At 35.4% G+C, this 26,665-nt stretch overlaps 1 protein-coding gene across 1 annotated transcript; it reads right to left on the minus strand.

Annotated features, from left to right (window-relative positions):
- Nucleotides 1–1,470: 1,470 nt before the first annotated feature.
- LOC146132290 (integrin alpha-9-like) lies at nucleotides 1,471–25,183 on the minus strand. The gene is made up of 29 exons (XM_083397264.1): nucleotides 23,402–25,183; nucleotides 23,034–23,239; nucleotides 22,051–22,193; nucleotides 21,397–21,511; nucleotides 17,030–17,207; nucleotides 16,396–16,555; nucleotides 16,118–16,209; nucleotides 15,566–15,759; nucleotides 14,966–15,036; nucleotides 14,534–14,693; nucleotides 13,357–13,442; nucleotides 12,863–13,120; nucleotides 11,711–11,914; nucleotides 11,030–11,169; nucleotides 10,474–10,625; nucleotides 10,249–10,382; nucleotides 8,233–8,330; nucleotides 7,988–8,119; nucleotides 7,248–7,392; nucleotides 6,960–7,106; nucleotides 6,584–6,672; nucleotides 6,406–6,498; nucleotides 5,757–5,865; nucleotides 5,063–5,182; nucleotides 4,785–4,922; nucleotides 4,434–4,574; nucleotides 3,909–4,013; nucleotides 1,885–2,016; nucleotides 1,471–1,620 (listed from the first exon to the last, which is right to left on the minus strand). Exons 1-29 carry the CDS (start codon nucleotides 23,581–23,583, stop codon nucleotides 1,471–1,473), a joined length of 4,074 nt encoding a protein of 1,357 aa, XP_083253390.1. The 5' UTR covers nucleotides 23,584–25,183.
- Between the last annotated feature and the right edge of the window lie 1,482 nt (nucleotides 25,184–26,665).

Genomic DNA, 26,665 nt, shown 5'->3' on the forward strand with positions numbered 1-26,665 from the left:
GAAAAACTTCAATAGAACCACGTATAACACGTATGATATCAAAAAGACAGCAGCAAATTTCTCATTACATTAAAGTTTTTGTTATTTGCTTTTAAGTTGCAGACTTTCGTCATAATTACATTTTGGGTTGATTTTAATTTTTGAAGGTCCACCGGTCCGTAAGCTGAAAAGGTTAAGTTTCACACACACTTTACGTTTATTTGGTATTGGAGAGAAGTCACTCAGAAAAGAGTTTTGTAGTGCAAAGAAGGTATCGAACAAATTTGCTTCATTTAAACAATTGTTTTTGTTTTAAAGATAATTGTCGCCAAGAAATAAAACTCAAAACAGCAAATACGACATGCCATTTAATTATCGCTTAAACCAGCGGTCCTCAAACTTTTCAAATAACCTCCATACACTACGTATAGTCGTATACCATGCAAGAATTTTAGTATTATAAGCTCATTAAATAGAAAACGATAACTGTTTAAGAAGTTCAACAAGATAATACACTTTCTTCGCTTAAATCAAAAAATTCATTTTTTAGAATTATGTTTTCTTGTGCAACCAGTGAAACACTGCATCACGGACTTCAAGGTGTTAGATAACCCCACTCTGGTACCACTGACATAAACGCTTGTTTATTCGCACAGACTTGTGGTTAGAAAACCTTTGGTAATTGTCTTGGCGACACAATTAAGCTTCGCTTTCAAAAATCCGGTTTGCCGCAAAATAAGTTAAATTTAAGGCAGATAATTTGGGCGTTACACAAATAAAAAGGTAATTAGTAAAACACTGAAGAAAAAGACAAAAACGAGCAGAATATTCCGAAAACTCGTAATAAAAATATTTTCAACATATAAATGGAAAACAAAGATCATTTAGAAAAAAACAATTTAAAACAAATACAAAAAAAAACATTTAGTATAATCAATACAGTTTCTTACGTTAAAATTTAAGGGAATAGTTATACGTCTTTTAAGGTTAAATCAATTGTATTATTTTGGATTTTAGTGTTTTGGTTAATTAACTTAAAAAGAACTATGGCTTGGATGCCTGTTTAACGGCAAACAGTTAGGCTATAGAACTCCGTTTTTGTTTTCTCGTATAGCCACCTAATAATTCTAAATATTTTTATTAGTTTTGACTAACTTGTAATCCAGCAAATCTACCAAAATTGTAATTATAAAATAAATTTAAACTATGTTACATTCCAGGAATCGACATAACGTAAAATATCCCGAAATTGAGCATAACTAAACGAATAGGTAATTCATATAAAGTTAAAAGAAATGAAGATAGCTCGTAAAATCAATCACATGAAATGAATACCAAGAAACAATACCAAAAGCAAGAATATTGCTCAGCAACTATAACTATAGTTCGAAATTAAAGGTTATAATTTATGTTTGATCCCAAGCAGTGGTGTCCAGCCCCCGTACGGAATTTTAGGGGTCTTATTGCGTAATCGTTTCGAAGTCTGTATTTTCATGCACTTGATTGGGTATATGGATCATTTTTATGCACAGATGGAGTTGCATTTTGGAACACAGTTGTCTCAGTGGGTTGACCTTCACCGACAACCTGCCATTCAAGCTCATCCTTCATTTCACCGTATTTGCTTTTGAAGAAGCCAAGCTGCAAACAGGGTTTAAGGGGGTATCTGTTAGCTTGTTGGGTGATAACCTATGCCAATATAATGCATTGAGAGATTTGTAGATATTCACGTTTTTGCGATAATTTGGAGCACGTCGTATACGTGGTTTATTTCTCTTAAGATATTTGTTAATTAGCGGCACACGTTAACATTGCACCAATTTGTCGGGTTTCTGTTAGTTTTTGCTTATATTTTATTTTAGAAAGTCGAAGTTTGCATTTTTTTAGTACACAGTATACAATTACCTTGTACAATATGGCAACAAGTACTGCGAAAAACAGGATTCCTGCGACTGAAGCAACCAGGTAAATCCACCACGCTACAACAGTAGGAGGAAAGACTGTGGGTGCTACATACAACTTGGCAACTGTCGATACCTGAAAGACAAGATAGCGTTGCCTCATTTAATACGCAGTTATGTGCTTCTTATTGTAATAAATTAAGCCAAGCTCATTGTCCGTAAAAAATGAAAGCATTTCTTGCAGAGTCTATATATACCAGGGGTTCTTAAACTTGGGTCCATGAACCCCTTAGGGGTCCGTGAACTAGTTTTGGGGTCCATGAAAGCCCAAATAAGGTACTAGTGTGTATTTTAGAGGTAATAACTTGATCAAAGAAAACAGTTTAATTGAAAATAAAACGGGTTTGCACTGAATGCATTAGACTCCCTTTTCACTTTTACATTTGTAGATGGAAATTAGCAGATTTATGAAGTCTTTTTGTATTGTGGTGTAAATTTATGACTTCATTTTTGAATTATTATGCCTAACGTGGTCAACGCCAGCCAAAACAAACTTTAGGGGTCCGCGGTAAAAAAGTTTAAGAACCCCTGACTTGCTGAGCGCTTCCATCTTTTCAGTGAAACACCAACCAATAACTTGATGAGGTGTCCCCTTTGGTTGAGTTTTATCAAGTAGAGGTTTGGTTTAACTCTTAGGTTAATTTCAGTTACATTTCCAATTATCTACCGCGATTACAGGATGTTAACCGTTAAAATAGAGAAAAAAGGCTTAAAACTGAAATGGTACAACATTGCACACAGTAAAAATGATAGCTGTAGGAGCATAGTTTAATGGCTTTTTTAAAGACAACCTGTGCTTCACCAGACAGAATTGGGTTTATTTTTTGGGATGATTTTATTATTCTATAAGAACTAAGCCATGTCAAGTGGGTAGTTTTTAAAATGTTTGGAATTATGTTTACACACCTTGATGCTTAAAAATTCCCGGCTTTTGGAGCCGCAATATTCTCTATGTATTTTTTAAGAGCCATTATGCTGCAATTTGCGTGCTTAATTTTGCGATTTTAATACATTTTTTAACCTTGACCGTTTTACTGTTTGTGTGTATTTTTTGCGAAAGATGCGAGCGCTGTACGAAGCCACTGAATTTTATAAGTTGGGCATCGCTGATTGAAAGAACTTCCAACCGGCCAATATGTTGATTTTGTGGGTTACTTAAACAAACTTTTATGTATTAATTTAAGGAAAACTGGTAATTACGGTATTAAACCTGAGCAGCGTCGGAGGTAGCACTGCGGTCGGCAACCTTTTTATAGTCGCCAGTCTAAGCAAACCTCCGATATGTTTCGACGGGCGGTAATATTTAAATTTACAATTTTTTTATTGAAACCTGTAGTTTTTAGGTATTTAAATACACCAACTGTAAATGATGATAATAAGGGAAAACTCCGATGATTTTATTGTTAATCTAGTTTATTTAAATTGAACAGGACTGTTAAACGTTTAACGTACAAAGCGAATCGTCAAACGTTATTATATAGTGCCATAGTATATGCAACCTCCCTTTTAGGCTGGATTTCCCTAAAAACGCAAACATACTGTACCAGGGATGTCCAACCCGCGGCCGCCTGATGTTTACGTGCCGCCCACCACTTATTCACACTTTCAGTAGCCTTAATAAAAAACAATTGCTTCGACTATCACTAAAACAGGTAGAAGCGCATTATTTCACGAGGGCCTAATCTCATATTTTTTCTAAGACCATAATCAAGTCTAATGTCGCATTTCACCAGCCATCGAACACTTGTGTGCCCATCATTGTTACGCATGATGTGTGTTTTTCTAAATGTGTGTGTTTCAAGGAAATATATCAGCCCAAGTCAAGTTGTTTTATGCCGTCACCAAATGTACTAGACGTTTATAAATTAAAATCGCGCAGAGCTGAAAAATGTTACTTTTGATGGTCCTCCCCAAAAACATAAGTTTTTATAGTCGTTTACGAAGAAGGATTCCTGGCAGTAAGTTTACCTGCAGTACAGTGGGCTTGTACTTTGTGCCTTTGGCGTTGATGATACGTTGTGACTCAGAGGTGTCGTAGATCACTTCCGATAGATAAGATACACTGGTTGTGCCCTGTACAGAAAGTAGGTTGGGTACAAAGCTACAAAATGCGATATAAACTGATAAACAGCACGTGCAATGCGAATGATCTAATAAAAAAGTAACGTCCAGGATCAACAGTTTTAAACAATCATATCCTATATAGTAGAAACGATGTCCACCAAAGCACCAAAGAAACGCCGAACGTCAGTGGTAGACAAACTTTGCCCTAAGCATAAAAACAGTAAGTCATCTGTACATATGGTCTGTATAGTTTATTACAGGTCAGAGATATATTTACTTGTAATCCTTACGTATAGCACGTATAGCTATAGTTGTTTAAATGGTGGATAGCTTTTAAGTGAACTATACTTTCAATTTTCTTATGTGCCTTAAGTAAAGATTTTGGTTGGAAACATTTTCGTTGCTTTTTAACACCACCGAAGAACCTACGTTAGTCAAATTCAGCGTCTGTGTCCATATCCTAAACGTCGCCTTGCATCGAATTACGTCTGACGCCCTCAGATTACTGATCTGACAGGTGGCTACGTCACATTTTGTAATTGGATAAACTGTTGAATTTCCGGTACAGTCCTGTATAAATCAACAAAACATTTCTTTCACACCAATTAAACAAAACAATTATAAGAGTTAGAATTTTACATTTTTTATCGTTATAAACGTAGAATTTGTTGAAACGGTAAACAAACTAATTGCTTGGATTTTTTTGATATCTTGGTAGAAAATATAACATGGCCTTTATCATGAAAAGAATAACTGTAACATAGCTCATTTTTTCCTTACAAACTTTTCAAGTTCAAGTTCAAACGGGTTTGGTGCAACTGTTGTTAAGTTGTCAGTCCTGTTTGATAGTGCTGCCGGAAGGATATCCAAGTTAAAGGGATTTATGTTCGTTTGGTTGCAGTAGCTGGTTGCAATTCCCTGTCACAGAAAGTTTTATTTACTGGTCACCATGAAATTTCAGTGATGTGTTTCAGAGTATATAATAAGTAATAGGTAGCTTTTTTATTGTCATTCGTAGTTGAATTAAAATAAAAAAAAGGTAGGCCTATATTGCTTACTATAAGTGAAACGCACTCTAGTCCAATGGGATAAAGCAATGGATGTTGGCCGTTCAATTCACTTGGATATTTAAAAGTCAAACTTGAATGTGGAATATTAGAGTATCCGTTACCTTGGATCTGCAAAGTTGAAGCATTCCGGCATATTACAATTACACGAGTTTAAACTTTCGTTTGGCGACAATCTCGAGAGAATGCTCACATTTCCGAAATTAACCCTACTGCGATGTTCATATTCTTGACTTGACTTTGAATATCAGCAACCGCGTAAAATGCAAAGAAATACATTAGGCTACTATGTGGATTTATCAACTGACACATAAGAGGTTGTATTACGATATAGAGCTGCGCGGACTTTTTATAGCAGGTAATGAAGTTCCATAAGTATAACGGACGATGATTTTATTTCATAACCGTGAGATGGATTTTTCAAAAGGAATTGTTGTTTTTTACCAAAAAGACGGGGTAAACCTTTAAACATTGTTTTATTAGTACCAGTGTTTTATCAGGAGAGTTGAAACTTAAATCGCAAATCACGTTTTACATACCCACGTCCCTCGTGAATGATGGGTTAAACTTAATCGTGGTAAATCAAAACATAGATAAATTGGGACAGGGAGAAAAAAACAGTGAAAAATGCAACGTATACAAAAGCGCCTAAGATACAAAGTCGAAAAATGTTTGTAGTTTTTACCTCCACATCCATTATAACATCTGTTGTGTTTACTCCTATCTCGTAAACCGATGAAATGTTTTTCTCCTCTTTAATAAAATTGAACACAACTTCGTAGGGGTCAGTTTTCCTGCAATAAGTGTAAACCGCAATAGAAGACGTCACAGTTTTGGGACTGTGCCAACTTTAACATATTACCGAAGTTCGGCACTTTGCAAAAAAGCATGACGGATCGTATATTATTAAAAAAATATTTTATATACCTTAAGACTTCGACCGACTAACCGAATCGGTCGACCACTGATGTAAGTAAGGATGGCTAAAAAACAACTAACCTAGGGTGAGGTTCGAACATACCGGACATACCGGGACTGTCGCCCTTCCAAATAAGCTAGGCAGGCTCACAGGAAAGCAAGCCGCTTGCTGCATCCTGTCAGTACCAACAACTTTATATTGATATTAAAGAGGATCTACTGTTCCACATTCAGTCAATGAAAAATACATATTATTTTGCATTATTGGTTTGACTTATTCGGTTAGTCGGTCGAAGGCTCTCGGTGTACTATGATACGTAAGACGTTATCATCGGCCAAATAGCGACTATAGAAGTGAAAGATCACAGTTGTTGAACACGTATGTGTGTCTATGTTTCAACTTATTATGTTGTTACATTTGAGCAGTGAAGTCCGAGCGATACAACACCAAATACGTTGCATTCCAGGTGTTATCCATTGGGTTTTCTTCTTGTGCGCTGCCGTTGATGCTATGCAATAGGATAGAAATTAGTTACTGATGCAATAATGGATAGAAATTAGTTACTGATGTAAGAAATGCTCAAACCTAGTTACCTGGTGTTAAGTTTAATCCGGATTTCTACTTTGTCTTGACTCCCACTGTTTTTTAACGGCATTGTTGAGAGAATAACTTCAAAATAACACTAAAATAATATATTACATTGGTTAATATTGGTTAGTAGACGTTGATGGCAGAAAGTGTGTTGACACCCGAATTTCATAAAAACCTCTCAGCGTTCTATTGTACAAAAACAAGCTTATTTCACACTTCTAATGATATTGACGGCGATATAGTATCAAAACATCAATTAAATTTTAAATCGTTAGGTGCATGGTGTTGGGATAAATATTTTGGTATGGATTTTTTATAGTTGATATTTAAAAGAGTTATCTTAACCTAGTTGTTTTTCTTTCGATTATGGTGTCTTACCCAGGATCCATTTAACATTATTGATTTTAGTTGATCGTCATACTTGTAGGTCAGCGTTTTAGTCCGCTCATTGTTTTTCACAGTATCTGGAATGGTACCACTTACGCAGTTTGGGTAGGATGGATTGGAACTCGTCATATTTTGCATCTAACATGCGGAAAATTAAGAATTACTGTTTGCCACATAAAAACAATAAATTAACCGAAGTTGTCAAGTGTATAACTCAATAGATCGACCTAATGGGTTGTACGTAAAACTATTTATTTATAACGTTAATGCTATACTTACGCCAGTCCACAATAGTTGAACGCTGTGTGTAATTAATGTTTGTACTCCAAATGCGTTGTCACCGATATTTGTGATGTTGACTTTAAGGATTATCGGATCGTCAGAGCCCACGACTAACAAACTTTCATTTTTGAAGATGCTTGAACTATCGACAAAACTTAATTTAACTCGTTGAGCCTGTTATTGCACGGTATATACTATTCAAGCAAATTTGCACAGCATATACCAGGGGTAGGTAATTATTTTTAAATGCGGGCCGCGTAAGAAACAAAAAATGTCTTAGCGGGCCGTATCAAAAAAAAGGGATCTTCCCTACACATATTACAACGTGTGATTCCTTTCAAAAGTATATTCAAACTCCGTTTTTGAACAAGCTGGTAAATGTAGGAATAGATGAGGATGCCTTACTAGAGTAATGTATTTCATAAAATATTCTGAAATAAAGAAAAAAATGTCGAAAAACAGCAAAAAAGCTGTATTGTAAATGACCGCTGGCCGAATTATATTGATTGGCGGGTCGTAGTTTGCTCACTTCCGGTATATAAAGTATATATATATAAGGTCGAAATAAAAATCGTTTTTGCCTTTAACTTGACTAAATAAACCAGTGGTGACATACATTGTTTAAATACCATGCGCCTTTTTTATTTTTATCGGTGTCCTGACTGAAAGACGATAGGTTATAAATATTTTCAGAAGTAATAGGTTATTCAACTGATAGTTTTTTTGTGGAATTTTACCTTGATTGAGATATATTTCCAGCTTTTGGCAACGCTGATTTTGCTGTGACAACCAAATCATATTGACAGGTATCGTCAAGGCCACAACTCTTCTCTATCATAGCACTCGCTAAAAGACTGTTGTTGTGTAACCTGTATAAAATTAAATATGTATTGTATAGTATGTGATTTCCTTTGAGTTTCGATTGGGAATATGTTTGGTCAGCCAGGCCACTTCTGGGCCATTGGTATAAACATTTACTTACGGTTTTTCCATTGATGACACAGGCGTCGTGATGTGTTTTTGTGTCAAAGCGTAGGTTAAGGTTGCAAAAATTTTACTGTCGAAGTCAGTAATGGTTTTCTAAAAGATAATTCGCGCATTTAAATATACATAGTTTTACCTTTATGATATTCAATCACAGCATATACCTAACAAGTGACAATCTTATTTAAAAAGTTTATTCTTGTAGAAATAACGTCATATAAGGTGTGCTATATTGAGAAATTTGATGCAAGATGGCACATATGACTGTCTTTTTGTTAATTCGTCTACGGACGCTCTAAGTCACGACACACCCAAATATCTATAATTGAAACTTATAAGTCTCTACCACACTTATAAAAACAAAAGAAACATCTGAATCGGAGTCAGATGCTCCGGAATAGTAAATAATAAGGAATACATAACCAATGTATATAGCAGGGTGGTCCAAGGTTGACTGCATCGCGGGCCACAATATTTCTTGCATATTCTTTGCGGGCCACATAAAGTATAGGCTACGTTTGGTCGGTGCGTGAAATGTTTAAAAAGACAACACAAGGCATCGTCAAAGACATATAAGCTCCAGAAACTTGCTGCTATTGTCCAACTTGTGCGCATTAGGATTCCAGTGTTATAAGACTGGTGAAACTAGTGCGCGCGAAGCGCGAAAAATTTGCGTGTTGGACAAAACCTTTAATTTGGAAGACTGCATTTTATAAGCGTAGAATGTTCGCGAAAACCGTGCGCGTATCTTACTAAAATTTTAGAGATGTAATTTTAGATAGGCCTACTCTACACAATCGCTAAATTACAAAGACGTTATAGTTTCCCGCAAAAATGTTTTGTTAACCAGATCAATTTGGCGGCACAAATTGCATCTTGAAAAGGGCCAGGGCGTTTAGGCTAAAGTCACAGTGAAAACCTGTAAAACAATCTTTTGAAGCATCGCGATATATTTTATCGTGCATTTACTGTAAAACGCGAATATAACTTATAAGTTCACAAACCAGCATTTTAGAAAGTTCCCAGGACGCACTGCGGCTTCTCTCAAACCGGTCTAACACATACCAAAATTAAGTGTTCTTGCCACACCCTGGATTCAAATTTGGTGAGCGATAGGAAACTGGTTTATTTCATGGTATAACCGGAAAAATGTAATCTTAACCAAGCAATTGCAGTACGCTTACTGTTCGTTGGTCACTAAGATTTTCTTTGATTAAACGTTCAACTTTACGAATTGCAATAATTCAACAGTGCTTCGCGGGCCACGAACAATGATGTGGCGGGCCACATGTGGCCCGCGGGCCTGTGTTTGGACCACCCTGGTATATAGTAAACTAAAAAGCCAGATTTGGAAAACACTGGCCAATATACACAAATAACGTTAAACTAACTGACCTGCACTAAAAACGCTACGCGGCCATGATGGTTGCGTATACACAACCATACAAGCGCTATACGATAAAGTATGTTGAAAACGTCCCCTAATGTACGTATATAAAACCTTACAACATTGCGAAACGTTTTAGATTGTGGCACCCCTAATGTACGTATATAAAACCTTACAACATTGCGAAACGTTTTAGATTGTGGCACGCTGAAAAAAGCACTATCATGGAATACTTTTTAAAAAACAAAAACGACAAAAGCGCTAGTTAAATATTTTAGTTATTTGGTTTTCTAATTAATATAGTCAATTCAGTAATGCTTGCTATATATGCCTAAATATTCCCTTAGTATGCTATTAGGTTTTCTTTAACGTTTCCATTAACAGTAGTTAACCTAATCTTCTTTCTATTCCATAAGGTAAACGTTATTCTATAAGTTAAAAACTCTGTTAGCATCGTGATGCCTACAATTCCAATATTTAATGTGCGTCGGATTTCTTCCGATACAACCCTAATTTCAGACGAGTACCGAAACTACGTCTTGGAATGGGGTATCACCCCTGATTGTACATTCCTGCGATAAAGAGGACGTTAGCACACACAGGTAAGGATTCCTGGTTTCTACGTACATTTGTGGCTATAACTTCAAAATAAAAGCAGGCTTCTTTTCCCTTGGTTAAAGTTGTGTTAAGAATCAAGGTTGTTTTGGCCTTGACAAAAAATCTTTTCAACTCTGGGTCGATCGTTAGATTGTAATTGATTTCTGGAAAAAAAAAAAAAAAAAAAAGAAGTGTGAAATCAGTTATAAGGCAAACCAGCATATTTCCAGCATAACAAAATCCATATTTGTTCACCTATGAATGGTTCGACGGATTTTCCGTCGTATCTTAAGCAAGATTGCAGAATGGCACAAGGCGAGGTTGCATTTAAATTCAGGCACTTTAGAATATCAATTTTGTGTGAAGAAAAGTTTAAATAATTGTAGAAATTTACTACTGGCCGCGTTCTGTAACAAAATAATATTCATTAAAAGGTTTAAAATGACCGACGTTATACAACAACATACATCGAAATTTGTAAAATAATGATTTAAATTTTCACTTGCAAATTAATCTCTGGACTAAAGTAGGCGTATTTCGGTTTATAAGTAAATCTAGCGACATTTGCAGACGTAGCGAAATATTAACCTAAAAATCTTCGAATGGATATCGGGTCAGTTAACCAAGTAGGGATTCTTTTTACAATAAGAAATATCAAAAATAAAATATGCAAGAACAGTAAACAACACTGAATACCCATATATGACGGAAATACATGAGCAGTAAATAACAAATTTAAAACACAACGATAAAATCACCAGAGAGGTTAAAAATGTCCTATAGTTAATAGCGTGAATTGAACAACACTTACCGCAATATTGTAATTTGGTCGCTAGTGGGCGCACTAACCAGCACGTCTGGATATAAGTTTCCGTCTACGTCTATACCACCTTCAAGCGAAATACCGAAATTTACTAAATCCGCTTGACTTGTTATTGAAGCTGAAACTGTCTGAAAATATAATAACTTTTTTATCAGATGACCGGTCTTACTAGTTTACGAGTAATCGGACTCGCAGCCATAATACCGAGATAAGAACAACATCAACGTCAGAATAAAACACAGTTCAGAATAAGTTCACTTTACCTAACCCCTAACCCCACTCCTAAGTACAGTTTCACATGCCTCGACATGTTAAAATGCATTATCACTAACTCCCTTAATAATTTTAACCTTAATCCGTTTTCTAACTTCTCCCATTACCCTACAATAGACCTAAACAAAACCCAAAATCCGATGCCAAAACAGCGGCGCCCTAACCGTACCGTTCAAACTAGGGCGTCCAAACGTCGTCGCCCAAACGGCCGATGCCAGACCGACGGCCCTAAACATCCCATACCCTTAACTACAGTCTCAGGCGGTATTTGGGTCATTTAGGCATTATTCGGATGTTGTGCCATTACCTTTGTTACAAATTGCATTTTGTTTGCTTTCTTGTAGTTAAAATAGTTTTAAATAATATTGTAGTTAAAACACCTGCGGATGTAAATACCTGTTGCACTACATTTGTCAGTCCAGACGAGCTTCCATGGTAAACGTATACGACACCTTTTCCGTTCTCAGCCCATGGAGCAGCTACTATTAAGTCTTGATAACCGTCATTGTTCAAATCTCCCAACGCAGCCATAGTGTATCCAAACCTTCCACCTTCCGCACGTTTTCCATCCAATACCGTTGGAGTGTATGTAGAATTGGACTAAAAATGGATGAGAATTACTTTAGTCTCTGAATTTTTTTTGGACCCATGTACTTTTGTATTTGACTTCGAATGTTTTGGTGAACATTAACACTAACCGCCTATAAGAGGGTGAACATTAACACTAACCGCCTATATGTTCTTCTATTTTTTAAATTTGTAAAATATTCCATTATTAAAAGAGTGACTAACACTTTCGATCAAAAAACCTATGGGATCATCAAAAGGCGCATGTCAGGTACTAGTGCAATTTTATTTAAAAGCAACCATCATGTAATAACCTTAGAAGTATCACAAATAATAAGTTTGTTTCGTGAATCTTTTTCGAGTTAATGGCACAATTTGTGTAATATTTACTAAATTAAGGCTATTGAATACAGTAAAAGCCGTAACACATCTGACAGCTTGATTGACTTAAAGGAAATCATAGACTACATATAAACAGTTAGCTGCAGTAATTAAATTGAATAAAAATAGTAGGAGGGATATGAAAGTGATGACTCTGGTGGCATTTAAGATTTTACAGCCAAAATGTAAGTTAAAGATGCAATGGCTGTTTGTGAGTTACCTCGAAAAAGGTAAAAGTTAAAAATAAAACATTAGCTTTATCAGACCGGGTCCAGGCATTGCCTATTAGGCAATAAGGATTGGTATCACCTGTGCGTTTAAGAGTTACGCATTACATAAAAGTACGCACAATAATATATAAAATCCTTGTTCAAAGCAGATATCGATTAGTTATGTCACCTTCAAGTGTCACCCTAACCAAAATATACTAGCGTTGAAACCTGCATTACACCCGCAACCTGCATGACCCGAAGGTTGCTTATTATTAGGTGCATCACAATATACCCTCAATTAAAGAAACTCTACACCGACACGTTTAACAGTAGCGCGGTGTGTCGTACTGTCGGTACGTATCACAATGAGCTGTGAACTACACCTTACCCAAACTTCCAGCGTATTGTTTCCCTTCGAAAGATAAACAAACACCCTTCCTTCGTCGTATGTATTTCCTATATAAAGAGGTGCCCCGACCAACAAGTCATCGAAACCGTCGTTGTTAAAGTCTGCTGTCAGCAAGGAACCACCAAAGTAACTTCCAATTTGGCGATGGTTAAACTGGCAGGTCGTGCATTCGTTTGCCTCGATTTTGTAATGGATTTGTTCTGTCGTACCCATTGTGCCTTCGTCGAATACTACAACCTGGCGTCACAGCAGTTGAGCATTTAAAATGTTACCATGCCGTTGGGTTAAACAAAAAGGCACAAACGGCATATCAAGGAATATTTCAATACGATCAGTTTACCCGAATTACATTTTCAATAACATTTAAACGTGCTAAATTGTTTGTGAATTTACTTCATGTTGTGAAGTACATTGTCGAACACGATGTTATTACCATTTACAAACGTTTAAGTTAATGATTTGTTTTAATTTACCGCTCCGTGCATTAGATACCGAGGTGCAGATGCGGCTATATATATTGTCGATTTGTCTTGGTACTTTCCACTCGTGATAGCATAGCCTGTGGATTTAAAAGACTAATTTAATAACGTGAAAGCCACCAAGTACGGTAACAGCACAAAGTTTAGCCGAGCAAAACTAATTTACTTCCGCAAGTTGATTTTCTGTGCGTCGGCTTGTGGAAGAGTTAGGCCCAGCTTGTTACACTTATTTTATAGGCAATGCAAATATTGTTAATCAACAATATACGCCTTGGAACCTAATATATCCCTTACTGGTAATTACGTTTCCATCTTGCATTCTGTTCACGATTTACTTTAATACAGTGGTTTCCAACCTGTCGTATTTGCTAAAGCATAATTTGACAAGCCATAAAAACAACAATATTCTTTAAGTTTGGTCGCAATGCGATTTTTATTGGACAAAGCTGTTTGACAGAAGCATATGTATTAATTCAGTGTTTCTCAACCTTTTGTCGTCGCGACCCATATATTAAGCGTAAGTAGGACGACTAAGCTTTGGCGACCCAATTGTTTTTTCTTGTAAGCGAACTAAAAACTAGCTTCTTGCAAGCGAACATAAAATAGGCATTAGCATGAATAATTTGAAATTTAAGGATTAATCATTATAAGACATTATTTGTATTGCTTTCTTGATTTTTTAATTGAAAAATCTTGCTTGGAACCAATCTCAATTAGTACAAAACGTAAACTACTGCGGTCGGCGACCCAACTTTGGGTCGCGACCCATAGGTTGAGAAGCACTGTATTAATTGAACCGAAACAAGCGCAGTTGTGACGTCATAAACACGACTAGATAAGCGAAGGCACCAGCCAGGAAACCAGGATAAAAGCTTTCTTAATGGCATTTACTGCAGTAAATCTAGTCGTGTTCATGACGTCGCATTGCGACCAAAGGAGGCTTAAATTGTACCTTTAGTAAGTTTTGCATGCGTAAATCTGCGCATTTTGGTCAAATTGTAAAACAATTTGTCTAGAAATGTGAACATTTTGCCAAATTACCTACGTTTGTAATCTGGTTTATGCATAACACGCCAAATATGGGGTCACGTAAGTTTACGAAAATGTAAAAGGGGAAGGAAACGGTTGGTAACCACATAATATTATAATTAACAAACGAGAATGTACTAACCCAGGAAACAGTCGTATGTTGCGTTGGTCAATGCTGTTAAAGCGGCAGTCACGTTTGAAAATGTTAAAGTTGATTTAAATGTTTCCGTTGTGGAATTGTACACTGCAAGGGTTCCCAAGTTACGGTAACTGCCGACGGCACCAATTACTGACAAGCCATTCTATATTACAGCAAAGTATTATTTAGGGTTTTCAATGGTTCGTTTTTATGTCTATGTTTGCTAAATTTGCAGTTTATGGAAACAACCTAAATAAACTACTTTTCAGCAATTCTAAATTATGATGATAATATATTATGTTAATATAACGATTTTAATCCAAAATGTATATGTAACTGGATTTAATACCTTTATTTCAATTGCAAACTTTCTATTATCGACTCTCACATGTATTTTTCTGTCTCGTTTTTCCTTTTTGTCGTTTTTTAACATACCTTGCTGTGATGTCCAGAAAACCCGAAAACGTTATTGATCAACGACTCTTCAACTGATGTGCTTTGTTCACCTGTTAATTGCATGAAACGATAAATAGAATTACGTTGTGGTTGGTGGAATATATATGAGGTATTTTAGAATCTGCGCATCCCTGTCAGTCGTTAAAACATTTGCAATATGTATACCATTTGTGTACTATTAAGGCTCACCTTAGAAATTCTGTTTTTAATTTTTGTTTTATGCCTAATTTTATTGTCCAAGCGTCTGTGCCAATCAAAAACTTGAATTTCTCCACAACAAAATTTTGATGGTCTACTGGAAACCATGATTTTTGACGGGCTTTTGCTGAAAACGCGCATCTGCTCAAAAGTAAAGTTTTCTATTCTGGATTTTCTAAGTTTTGTTGTCCGCGTTTTTCGAAATTCTCTGGGTGCGTGTAAGCATTGGTACTTGCTTCCCAGTTAAAATGTTTTATGTCAAACAGTACTACCTTCGAAATGTACTAGTCAAAAAGGCGCGTCCGTTTTCATTAATAATTGAGAAGAACTGCCCAAAAAAATGGCTACAATACAAAGTTTTTCTGTTTATAGAATCGCTACCTTCTGCGCCCGATTGTGTGATTTCGTTTGTAATGTTGCTAAGAGCTTGGGATAAAAGACCGTAGTTGCCCGTTGTCAGAACGCGATCATTGCTTACGTCACCGTTTGCGCTGATTCGAAGTTGAGTAATGTTAACGTCCGCACCGACTCCAACGGCGTACACAGTTATACCAGAATCACGTGTGAGGATATAGCTGTAAAATGCAATACAAAGTATAATATTTCTCAACCATGCCTTCATGTATACTTTAATGCATAATATTTCTCAAACACACCTTCATGTAATAATAAAAGGGAAAACGCCAAATAGGCATTTGTACGAAATCAGACACTTTATTTTAGTTAGTAATTCAAGGTATACGACAAATACAACTAAAATTCACCCTGAAGAAGGCGTATTGCATGTGTTGCCGAAACGTTGGTAAAGATTTAAAATTACCGGATTTTTGGGATTTATATATAATATTGGTATATATAGGCCTATTTCTAAGATTTGCAATTTTTTAAATAATGTCGTTTTACAAGTAATAAGTTGTTGAAGTGCTTTTGTACCTTGTTTCTAAGTTGTACCAATCATTTGCTTGTCCATCGGTGATCAGAACCAGAAATTTCTTCGCGTTTGGGTTTCCTTGAAAATCTTTATGCTGTTGCGAGACACTTTTAAGTTATATATATTAGGAGAACCAGATTAAGCTGTCGCCAAATGGTATTGTAAGTTTAAAGTTAAATAGGTAAGTTGCCTGTTGCCTTACCTGATTATAATTAGTTTAATTTCGCTAAAAAAATTTAAGAATGTTTTAAAATTATTGGAGCGTTATATTGAAACTTACCTTAACTGCTCTTTCTATTGCAAGTGCCGTAAACGTGTTGCCAGAATACATATGTGTCATCTTCGTTCTTATTGCAGTTTTAATACATTGAACTGTCTTGCATTTTCCAAGTGTTAATGGTGTTTTGTAATATCTTGTGTTAAATGAAGCATAGTTTGGTCTAAAGATGTAAAAGTAAAAACATAATTTACAAATTAGCTCATAAATGGCTAGCGATGCGGCTATAGCGGATAGGCGATTTGTATTTCTTCCCCTCCAATTGAAACCGGCTCCACAGAATTATTTAAGTAAAATTGATGTCTATACGCTTCGAGAGACCATTAAAGGCGAGCTTAAACAGAAATTTGAAGTGCACCAGTTCTACTGAGTAAATAAAGTATTTACAGGCTATTGGTTTGATAACGTCAGGTTTTGGTACAAACTTTTCAGTTTTTTTCACTCAAACAATATCCCTGTTTCCACTCCTGATTTCATGTCAAGTTCTCTTTATTATTGATCGATGATTTCGCCACTATTTTTTGTGATTGATTTGAATACATTTTCAAATTAAAAAAGGCATATTGCACCTTTCAAGTTGACCTTTAGATCGTGGAGTAATGTTTGCAAGAAGTAAAAATACAATAAATTTATTAACTTGTCTCTATTGTTATCTCCGTATTGAAGAATTCCAACTTGTGCGGTTTCTTCGATAAAACCTTCAAATGAGTTCGATAAATTAAGCATGACTTCTTTCATCGTCTCAAAATCAGCGCTAGATATTGATCCGGAGCTGTCCACCACAAATATCACGTCCACATAGTTTTTGTAGCAACCTGCAAATTTAGGAGGAATTGCTTTGGTGAAATTTAGTGTGAACTATTAGGATTTTAAATTTATTGGGAACCAGCCTAAACATATCTCATTTTATTGTTTGAAAAGTTGTGCAAGTTGCCATAATGCCATATGATTAATTACAATGGTCAACAAACAGTTGTAAAAAAGGGATGTGATTAATTGATTCTTAAAATATTTTCGACAATGATTTCTAAACTGTCATAATTTTATCTAGCACAGAAGGATATTTGCATTTTATTATTTGCATTGATTAGTCATATTATTACTACAGGCAGGTTTTGCGCAACGCAATGTGTCCAATAGTGGTGTAATGCACGCAGCATTTTATATTTGCCTGACTGTCGTTGTTTATAAGAAAAGTTTGAGGAGGATTTGTTGGTGATTTATTTGTCAAGTAGTGGTATATGAGGTAGTTATTTCAAATGTAAGTAGTTAAAACATTCCTTCGTTTTATTCAGTTACGGCGGAGCGCATATTTTAATCAGGCCCTATGGAACAATAATTTTTTGTTTATACCTAAAGTTATTTTTGCATGAACATCTTTTTCAACTCAACAAAACATAAATGGCGTCATTTCGTGTTGTTTTACACAGAATTATTCAAGGAACCTTTTTGGCAGGTCATGGATAAGATTCTTATATTAATTTGGTATCAGATCCCGAACAATACCACCTTATTATCGGACGAGTACTGATTCTATCACTTGACATCAAGTTATACTTTAGGCATCTAGGTCCAAGCCCCCCCCCTTTTTATATGTAATTTATTTTTTTTTGTGATAAATTGAAATCTAGAAAAGAACCTGTTAAAAATCGTGTTTATTTGTATGTTATCTGTAACAAAGCCATTATCTGCGAAATGTGTAAACCAGTGCTTGTTAACAACCTTTTTTGCAACAGTACACACTTTTACGTTTACTGAAGAACGTGTACACCCCAGAGTACGCAATGCACAAAAGTTACTAAAGTAGGGTTACCATATTTTCGTGGCATAAAATCCGGACACTCTTTAGTGCACACTAGCGGTTTTTAAAATGAGGTATGGACACATTGTCTGTCAATATGACGTCACACTGGCAATGCTTTGCCTATCCATTGTATACCGGAGCGGATTTTTTAACATAGTGTAGTGAATTAACTAGACTATTGGGTCATCTCATCTCTGATTTGACCTATGGTTATCTCTAGGCTAGGGTTACTATTATTTAATACTGCGCAATCCATAACAAATTTACCTCAGTTGCATGGTAAACCAACTTTAGAATATTACCAAAGTACTTTACCGCCATTGTTTTTTTTGTGAAAGAAGGATAAACACGAAACTATACACAAACAGAAAAGAAATGTTGTAGTGCAATACACGAATGCAAGTTCCCATTAAGCATTAAACAAAACGACAATTTCCTTGGTATTCTCATTTGGTCTGTAACAGACTTCTTGTTGCGCTATTTTTCTACTGCTTTATAATTTTTTTAAGTGAACATACGCTCTTAATGTTTCAGACATGTTCTAACTTTTGCAATATCGACCAAGATATAAGGCCTTCAGTTACTAGCCCAGCTCCACTCATCCATGTATCCCAAATAGAGCGCTGTATTGTCGTATTTGACGTAACAATGAAATAATTACCCGCAACGCAACAAACAATTTAAAAAAATTCCGGACATTTAAGCATATTTTGGCATTTCCCCCCGGACGCAGTTTGAACACTAAAATTCCGGACATGTCTGGGGAAATCCGGATGGCAACCCTATACTAAAGTACCTCACAATAGCGATTATCAAGAATATTTGGTTATGATGTTACAAATAAGGTATGTATTTGGTTATGATGTTACAAATAAGGTATATATTTGGTTATGATGTTACAAATAAGGTATATATTTGGTTATGATGTTACAAATAAGGTATATATTTGGTTATGATGGTACAAATAAGGTATATATTTGGTTATGATGTTACAAATAAGGTATATATTTGGTTATGATGTTGCAAATAAGGTATATATTTGGTTATGATGTTACAAATAAGGTATATATTTGGTTATGATGTTACAAATAAGGTATATATTTGGTTATGATGTTACAAATAAGGTATATATTTGGTTATGATGGTACAAATAAGGTATATATTTGGTTATGATGTTACAAATAAGGTATATATTTGGTTATGATGTTGCAAATAAGGTATATATTTGGTTATGATGTTACAAACAAGGTATGTATTTGGTTATGATGTTACAAATAAGGTATATATTTGGTTATGATGTTACAAATAAGGTATATATTTGGTTATGATGTTACAAATAAGGTATATATTTGGTTATGATGGTACAAATAAGGTATATATTTGGTTATGATGTTACAAATAAGGTATATATTTGGTTATGATGTTGCAAATAAGGTATATATTTGGTTATGATGTTGCAAATAAGGTATATATTTGGTTATGATGGTACAAATAAGGTATATATTTGGTTATGATGTTACAAATAAGGTATATATTTGGTTATGATGTTACAAATAAGGTATATATTTGGTTATGATGTTACAAATAAGGTATATATTTGGTTATGATGTTACAAATAAGGTATATATTTGGTTATGATGTTACAAATAAGGTATATATTTGGTTGTGATGTTACAAATAAGGTATATATTTGGTTGTGATGTTACAAATAAGGTATATATTTGGTTGTGATGTTACAAATAAGGTATATATTTGGTTATGATGTTACAAATAAGGTATATATTTGGTTATGATGTTACAAATAAGGTATATATTTGGTTATGATGTTACAAATAAGGTATATATTTGGTTATGATGTTACAAATAAAGTATATATTTGGTTATGATGTTACAAATAAGGTATATATTTGGTTGTGATGTTACAAATAAGGTATATATTTGGTTGTGATGTTACAAATAAGGTATATATTTGGTTATGATGTTACAAATAATGTATATATTTGGTTATGATGTTACAAATAAGGTATATATTTGGTTATGATGTTACAAATAAGGTATATATTTGGTTATGATGTTACAAATAAAGTATATATTTGGTTATGATGTTACAAATAAGGTATATATTTGGTTATGATGTTACAAATAAGGTATATATTTGGTTATGATGTTACAAATAAGGTATATATTTGGTTATGATGTTACAAATAATGTATATATTTGGTTATGATGTTACAAATAAGGTATATATTTGGTTATGATGTTACAAATAAGGTATATATTTGGTTATGATGTTACAAATAAGGTATATATTTGGTTATGATGTTACAAATAAGGTATATATTTGGTTGTGATGTTACAAATAAGGTATATATTTGGTTGTGATGTTACAAGTAAGGTATATATTTGGTTATGATGTTACAAATAAGGTATATATTTGGTTATGATGTTACAAATAAGGTATATATTTGGTTATGATGTTACAAATAAGGTATATATTTGGTTATGATGTTACAAATAAGGTATGTATTTGGTTATGATGTTACAAATAAGGTATATATTTGGTTATGATGTTACAAATAAGGTATATATTTGGTTATGATGTTACAAATAAGGTATAGTACAGTGGTTTCTCAGCCTTTCGTGGCCCATTTTCGATGCACAATAATTCTGTGGCCCATTAAAGGTTTATGAAAAAAACAACTATGAAATAGGTTTAGATTTGGAACAAAAAACAGCAGAACATGTTTCAAAACAGAGTTTTTCTTTAACCGTGCATTAGTGAGAGACTAGCTGCTGAACAATAAATTTACATTCCTTCTAAATTCCATCCCAAGCCATTATTTCTGTAAAATTAAATGAAGTGACACAAATCTTCATTACATCTAGCTTTGTGAAATTGGTCTGTGGCCAACTCAAAATGTTTCCATGGCCCACTAGTGATCCATGGCCCACTGGTTGAGAACCGCTGGTATAGTATCTTACACGATACGCACGCTTAAGTACATGTTGTGTACGTCTGGTGATAAACCTGTTTATTTTTTATAATACCTGATTATATAAGCTTATTCTAATACGGTATGTTGTACGCCCATGTTGTTGTACGCCCACAACCGTTATTCTGTCGTTTCATGAAACTAACAAGAGGCAATACTCATTAACCACACCATTTACATTCTACATGTTACACAAACAATAATTACTTCGTTCTGCCTTCCAATCCAGCCAGGTTGTTTTGTTAGGAAACGTCCCAGTGTAACAAGCTCCTGGTAGATTATAGGTTTCTCCACATTGCTTTTTACGACGCGGGGCACATACCTTAAGAATAGAAAATGGCACTTTTCAACAAAAGCTACTTTTGTTTTCTTTAAAAAATAAAACGAAAGACAGTTTCTGTACTTAGATGACTAGATCACTGTATATAGCAGGAGTTCTTAAACTGGGGTCCATGGGCCCCTTGGTGGTCCGTGAACTAGTTTTATGGAGTCCATGAAGGCTAAATTTAAATAGTAGTGTATATTTACGAAGTAATCAATTTTTCAATGAAACGAGTTTAATTAAAAATAAAACGGCTTTGCACTGAATGTATTTAGACTCCACTGTTACTTTCACACTTTTTGGGCCGAAATCAGCGTATTTGTGAAGTCTATATGTTTTGTGACATCAATTTATTACGTCCTATTTGAAAATTTATTGCCTACCGTGGTTCGCGCGAAGCAAAAAAAAATTAAGAACCCCCGGTGTATACCCATTTTGGTTCAATTACTTAGTTGGTGTATCTTAATTATGATTCAGGAAACCCAAAAAGATTGCTATCATCCTGAACGCTTACGAAACATGATTTTGTTCTGACTTACTGTATATTTGTCGTATCCCGCGGTTTGAAACAGCGTCGACCCAAGAGACCCAGAACCATTGACGTGTGCCGATCCTCCGACGACTGATGATTCACTTAGTATCACTTTGCAATACGGGTTTGACATCCAAATGTTGCCATTATCTGCGATAAGTTGGTATACTCTACACATCGTGAAATATTGTAATTCAAACTCGTGCTTAATGGCTCTGTTTTTTTTGCGATATTCATGGGGATTTAATAATAAATACCTGCATTTGTTTATTAGCAACACAACGTTTGCATGATATATACTAAACACATAAATGTCCAGCAAAAGCGAAACTTTAGACGTAAAGCGAACGCGTGCGTCGTCAACAACCCTCCCAGGCACAGCTGCGAAACCGCTCAGTATGCAATCGTTAACTTCAGGCGAAAAACTAGCCTAGACCGTGAAATGTGTGTGAGTGATTTTGCTAGATCCATGTAAGAGAGTTCGCAAAATCGCAAGCACGTCTCTCGCCACCTGCAATACTAAACGAAGGTCGTTTTCCCGGGTGTTATTCGATTAGCGCAACATCTGCGCCGAGCTGTGTGTGCCAAGTCAGCTAAAATACAAGCACGTCATACAGACTTACACCAACTTATATATTAGCGTGGACAGTTAACAGCGAGGAATATTAGCTGCGCCTACCTTGACATTTTTGATTTTTTGGTATTAATTGCCGACCACACACCGCTGATTTTTTAGTATGACTTTGTTTCGCATTAGCTTAACACGCGTGACCTATACTTACATTAAAAACATTGCCTTTTCGGACAGTGAGGTAAACCCTGACAACAACGAACAAAAAAAACGATAATAGTACTTACAAAAAGCGTGATACCGAACCCCCACACCCCTGGATACGCCACTGTTTAACAGGACAGCACATTTTTGTGTATTGTTAACAAAAGCTCCAACTATATAGTGCTGTCGTATTTCGTCGTTGTAAAATACTTTACCTGGCCCATTTGCGGTTTTATTGGCTGTTGGCCCGGCAGGTGTGGTGGTAGTTTCGGCAGCTTTTGTGTTATTTTCGGCAGTTGCAGGATACACGAATCCTTCTGAACCCCCGTTGTAGATATTGGCAGTGCACTGTATAACGCTTCCTTCCGAGACATAGGGTTTAAATGGATCTCTTTTGTACTGTGGGGCTCCTGCAAGCAATCTGACACAAAAATAGTCATATTCAAACGAGACTCAACTCTATAGAGTGTATATGAGTCTGTTATAGACCATTGTGCGGTCAAGCCATATATGGAAAGAGTTAATCGATATTGTACTTAGGGGTAGTTGCTACTTAGTAATTAATACGTTGTTTTTTAGTTACCTGAAATGAGAGTTGTTCACAAACGCTGATGTTCTGTATCCAGCATAGCTTGACTCGCTAGGCGCTCCTGTCACATTGATTTTAAATTTTGTTACTGCTCCGGGTGAAACGTCGATATTAAATCCGAAGACAATTTCCCAACACCACAGAATTGCAACAAACTTGCAATGTGTTTGCAACATTTTATTATAGGTTGCTTAAATTTATAATCAAGATATGCGGTTTAAGCACACGGTTTATTATAAGGCCTTCTACCGAGGTTGTGTGTATTTTGGATGCTTGCTAATAGGCAACGTCTACTCACAAGTGTTGGAGGCGTATAAATATATATATTGTAGGTGTTTCGTTTCCTTCTGGGTCATTACAAATACATTGCTCATAGTCTTAAAGTTGTTTAAAGAAACAAACGTAAGTTGATGCACGACAATTCTTAGATCATCCGATGTATTGCAACACAACTATCCAAACAACGACAATAAACACACCGACACATGTTCCGTAATTAGATAGCAACCGGCTGATCGACCACTTATATTAACAAAGCAACGATATTTTGGGTGACGACGCTTGTGGTTCCGACGTATGGGGAAGCAAAATTCTACGCTGCAGTGTTTCGTTGTGTAGCTGGTTGACCAATAACCAACAGAGGAACACTGGAGGCGCCTAAAAAGGAGTGTAATATTTTTTTCTTAAATGTATTTTAATTTATTTTAATAAATTTGGAACAAGTAACAACCATAATGTGAAAGTAATCCAAACGTCATTCCGGTAAAATAATTAAAGATTCAACGATAAGATCGGGTTGCCTAATGCTATACTCTAGCTTGACGTAACTTAAACGTTATCTATGAAAATATTCATGTTTAGCGATAGGAAAATAAATATCGTCCCTGTTAGAAAAGTATTCTATAATTTCAGCCCTGGTAAAGCGTGGCCTTTTTTGCGGTTAATAAGTTCTGCTCTTGGTGTACAGCAGGGTCGGAAACGTATGGCTTGCGAGCCATATATGGCTCTTTTGGTGACGTCATTTGGCTCTTTTGGTGACAAAATCTTGCTTGAAGAAAACTATAAGCTATTTTTTCTCAGCATGGTCTTAAACAAAACTGCAAGCGGCCATGATCGCTTTTCTAACTTTGCTGTATTATTCCTTTTATAACACACATAATAGCAAATTTTCGGCGATTTGCGCAAAAAATATTTGTTTTTTGAGACTGTTATTCCGTTTTAAGGAATCTCTTAATATCCCAAAGACCATATTCTTTCAACGTTACTCCGTAATCAAAGTTTGCGCAAACTAAGCTAATTCGTTTTTATTGCATAGAATGCTCTGACCTTATAAGAACAAAATAACTAGCCCTGCTCGATTTACTATTTTTTACCAACATATAGCTATGTAAAAAAAGTATTATATGGCTCTCATAGAAATGCAACCAAGAATATTTGGCTTATATGGCTCCCTTAGCTACAAAAGGTTCCTGACCTCTTGTCTACTGGTGACTGATTGGCCACCTCTGAATTATTTCTTATATAAGCGAAAAATTAAGCTCAGGCGCCAAATCAAAATTCTAAACTAAATCCTTTACAAACTTTGCAAGCCAAAGCACTTGGTAAATCGTATTTAATGATAAGACAAATTCCCCCAAAAGACCACTGCCCTATAATATCGCTATAACACTGTTGTAGTAGGTATTCTATAGGCTTTTAATAGTCCGGCTTAATAATATAGGCATAGCCTGGTTTCCGCTAAGGTGTACCAATTAGCGTTTATACGTACTATCCGTCTCATTTGTTATGAGACTTGGGCCATATTACGTTTTCGATCAATCACCGATTAGCGCAAATGGTTGCCATTAGGCCACTTCCTGCAATATTGTTTGTCCCCTTTTTTGCAGTTAGATCGTTATCCTCTCGCTAGTATACATTTTGTGAATAGTTGCGCATTGCAAATGTCTCAACGTTACATCGTGCGCTATTGTTTAACGAAATTGCAAGCCAGCGAAACATACATCGACGTCTTCCTTGTCTTGTGGTATCTCACAACAGGTCTACCTCCATGCTTCTTAGAATAGTCTCAGATTATTTGTTTACGGAAGGTGGGAGACCGGTGTGTTTTGAAAAAGCGTTTGCCTACAAAGTTGTCTGTAAACCAATTAGTTAACGTGTGCTAACATTACTTAAAAAATATGATGTGCGCATTTTATTTTGTATTAACCTAACTAAGTTACATATTTGATGTTTGTTTTCGTTCGCCTGTCACAGAATATTGCGAGGTAATTACAAGTATAGGTACATTAAGACAAAGGATATGTTTATATTATGTGCAATGTTTCGGCTGGGCAAATCTATTGGATTTTTTGATGCACATAAGATGTCTTTATGTTGATGGTTTGATAACGATTGTTTCTTTTTTCCACCAAGCCAGCGGTCGACAACTACCGTGCCACGAGGATTTTATTACCGATTTGTAGGGCCGGCCTGCCAATAGAAACCATCTGGTTCACCACCTTTTATATATGGGTACGGGGCCATTTGTCATATAGAGCACGAGGCTATTTCCTCATGTCCGGCCTTAAGGCGACCTGTCTGTACCCTGGATTGAAACTACAAATAATAAAAGTTTCGCCAACTTATTATATCTGAATGCATTTTATTCCACTGTGTCCTTACACTGTGTCCTTGTAGTATGAACATATAACAGTGAGTTTAACGACCCTAATCAAATAACACCATAAACTGCAGTACCGATGTTTCATCGCGTTGCAATAAAGTATTTCCTTTACACATTCTATTGTTAACCAGCATGACACCGTGTGGTCTTAACTTGTAAACCAAGCTAACGCATTTTTTGCGCTTAGCAAAAACGTTTTATTGCCTTAAACGTATACTCGTATAGCTACGAAGACCCAGTTTCATTTGCAAAAATCTCTACGTCTGCTCCTAACTCACAATTGTTGCTTAAAACTACACAACTTGGCAACATAATTCTTAGTAAAAATTCCCGCATTTTTCACATTTCTATTATATATATTTTTTGACATGACTATTTTCTGTCTTATAATTACGCACTTTTATCACTGGTTGCGGTAAAACAAGATTTTTTTGAATCATAGTGGTAATAAATTTAAGGTACTGAACATTTGTTTTTACTTGAAGATTGGTAAGTGATAAAATAGTTTAAACTGGTCCTCAATGCCCAAAATTTGCCGACCCCTGCGCCAAGCCAATGGACATTTGTTATTATCATCGTAATGTTACGCGCATGTT

This window comes from Ascidiella aspersa, chromosome 9 (genome assembly GCF_963924565.1).
Source record: "Ascidiella aspersa chromosome 9, kaAscAspe10.2, whole genome shotgun sequence".
Taxonomy (NCBI): domain Eukaryota; kingdom Metazoa; phylum Chordata; class Ascidiacea; order Phlebobranchia; family Ascidiidae; genus Ascidiella; species Ascidiella aspersa.

What these genes read in the sequence shown, in the direction of transcription:
- LOC146132290 (XM_083397264.1), bottom strand. Translation starts at nt 23,583, where the DNA reads ATGTTGCAAACACATTGCAAGTTTGTTGCAATTCTGTGGTGTTGGGAA. An exon ending in CAATAGAAAGAGCAGTTAAG is followed by an intron (nt 16,210 to 16,395) that starts GTAAGTTTCAAT and finishes GTCTCGCAACAG; the next exon opens with CATAAAGATTTTCAAGGAAA. An exon ending in ATGTTATAATGGATGTGGAG is followed by an intron (nt 5,183 to 5,756) that starts GTAAAAACTACA and finishes TCAACTTTGCAG; the next exon opens with ATCCAAGGTAACGGATACTC.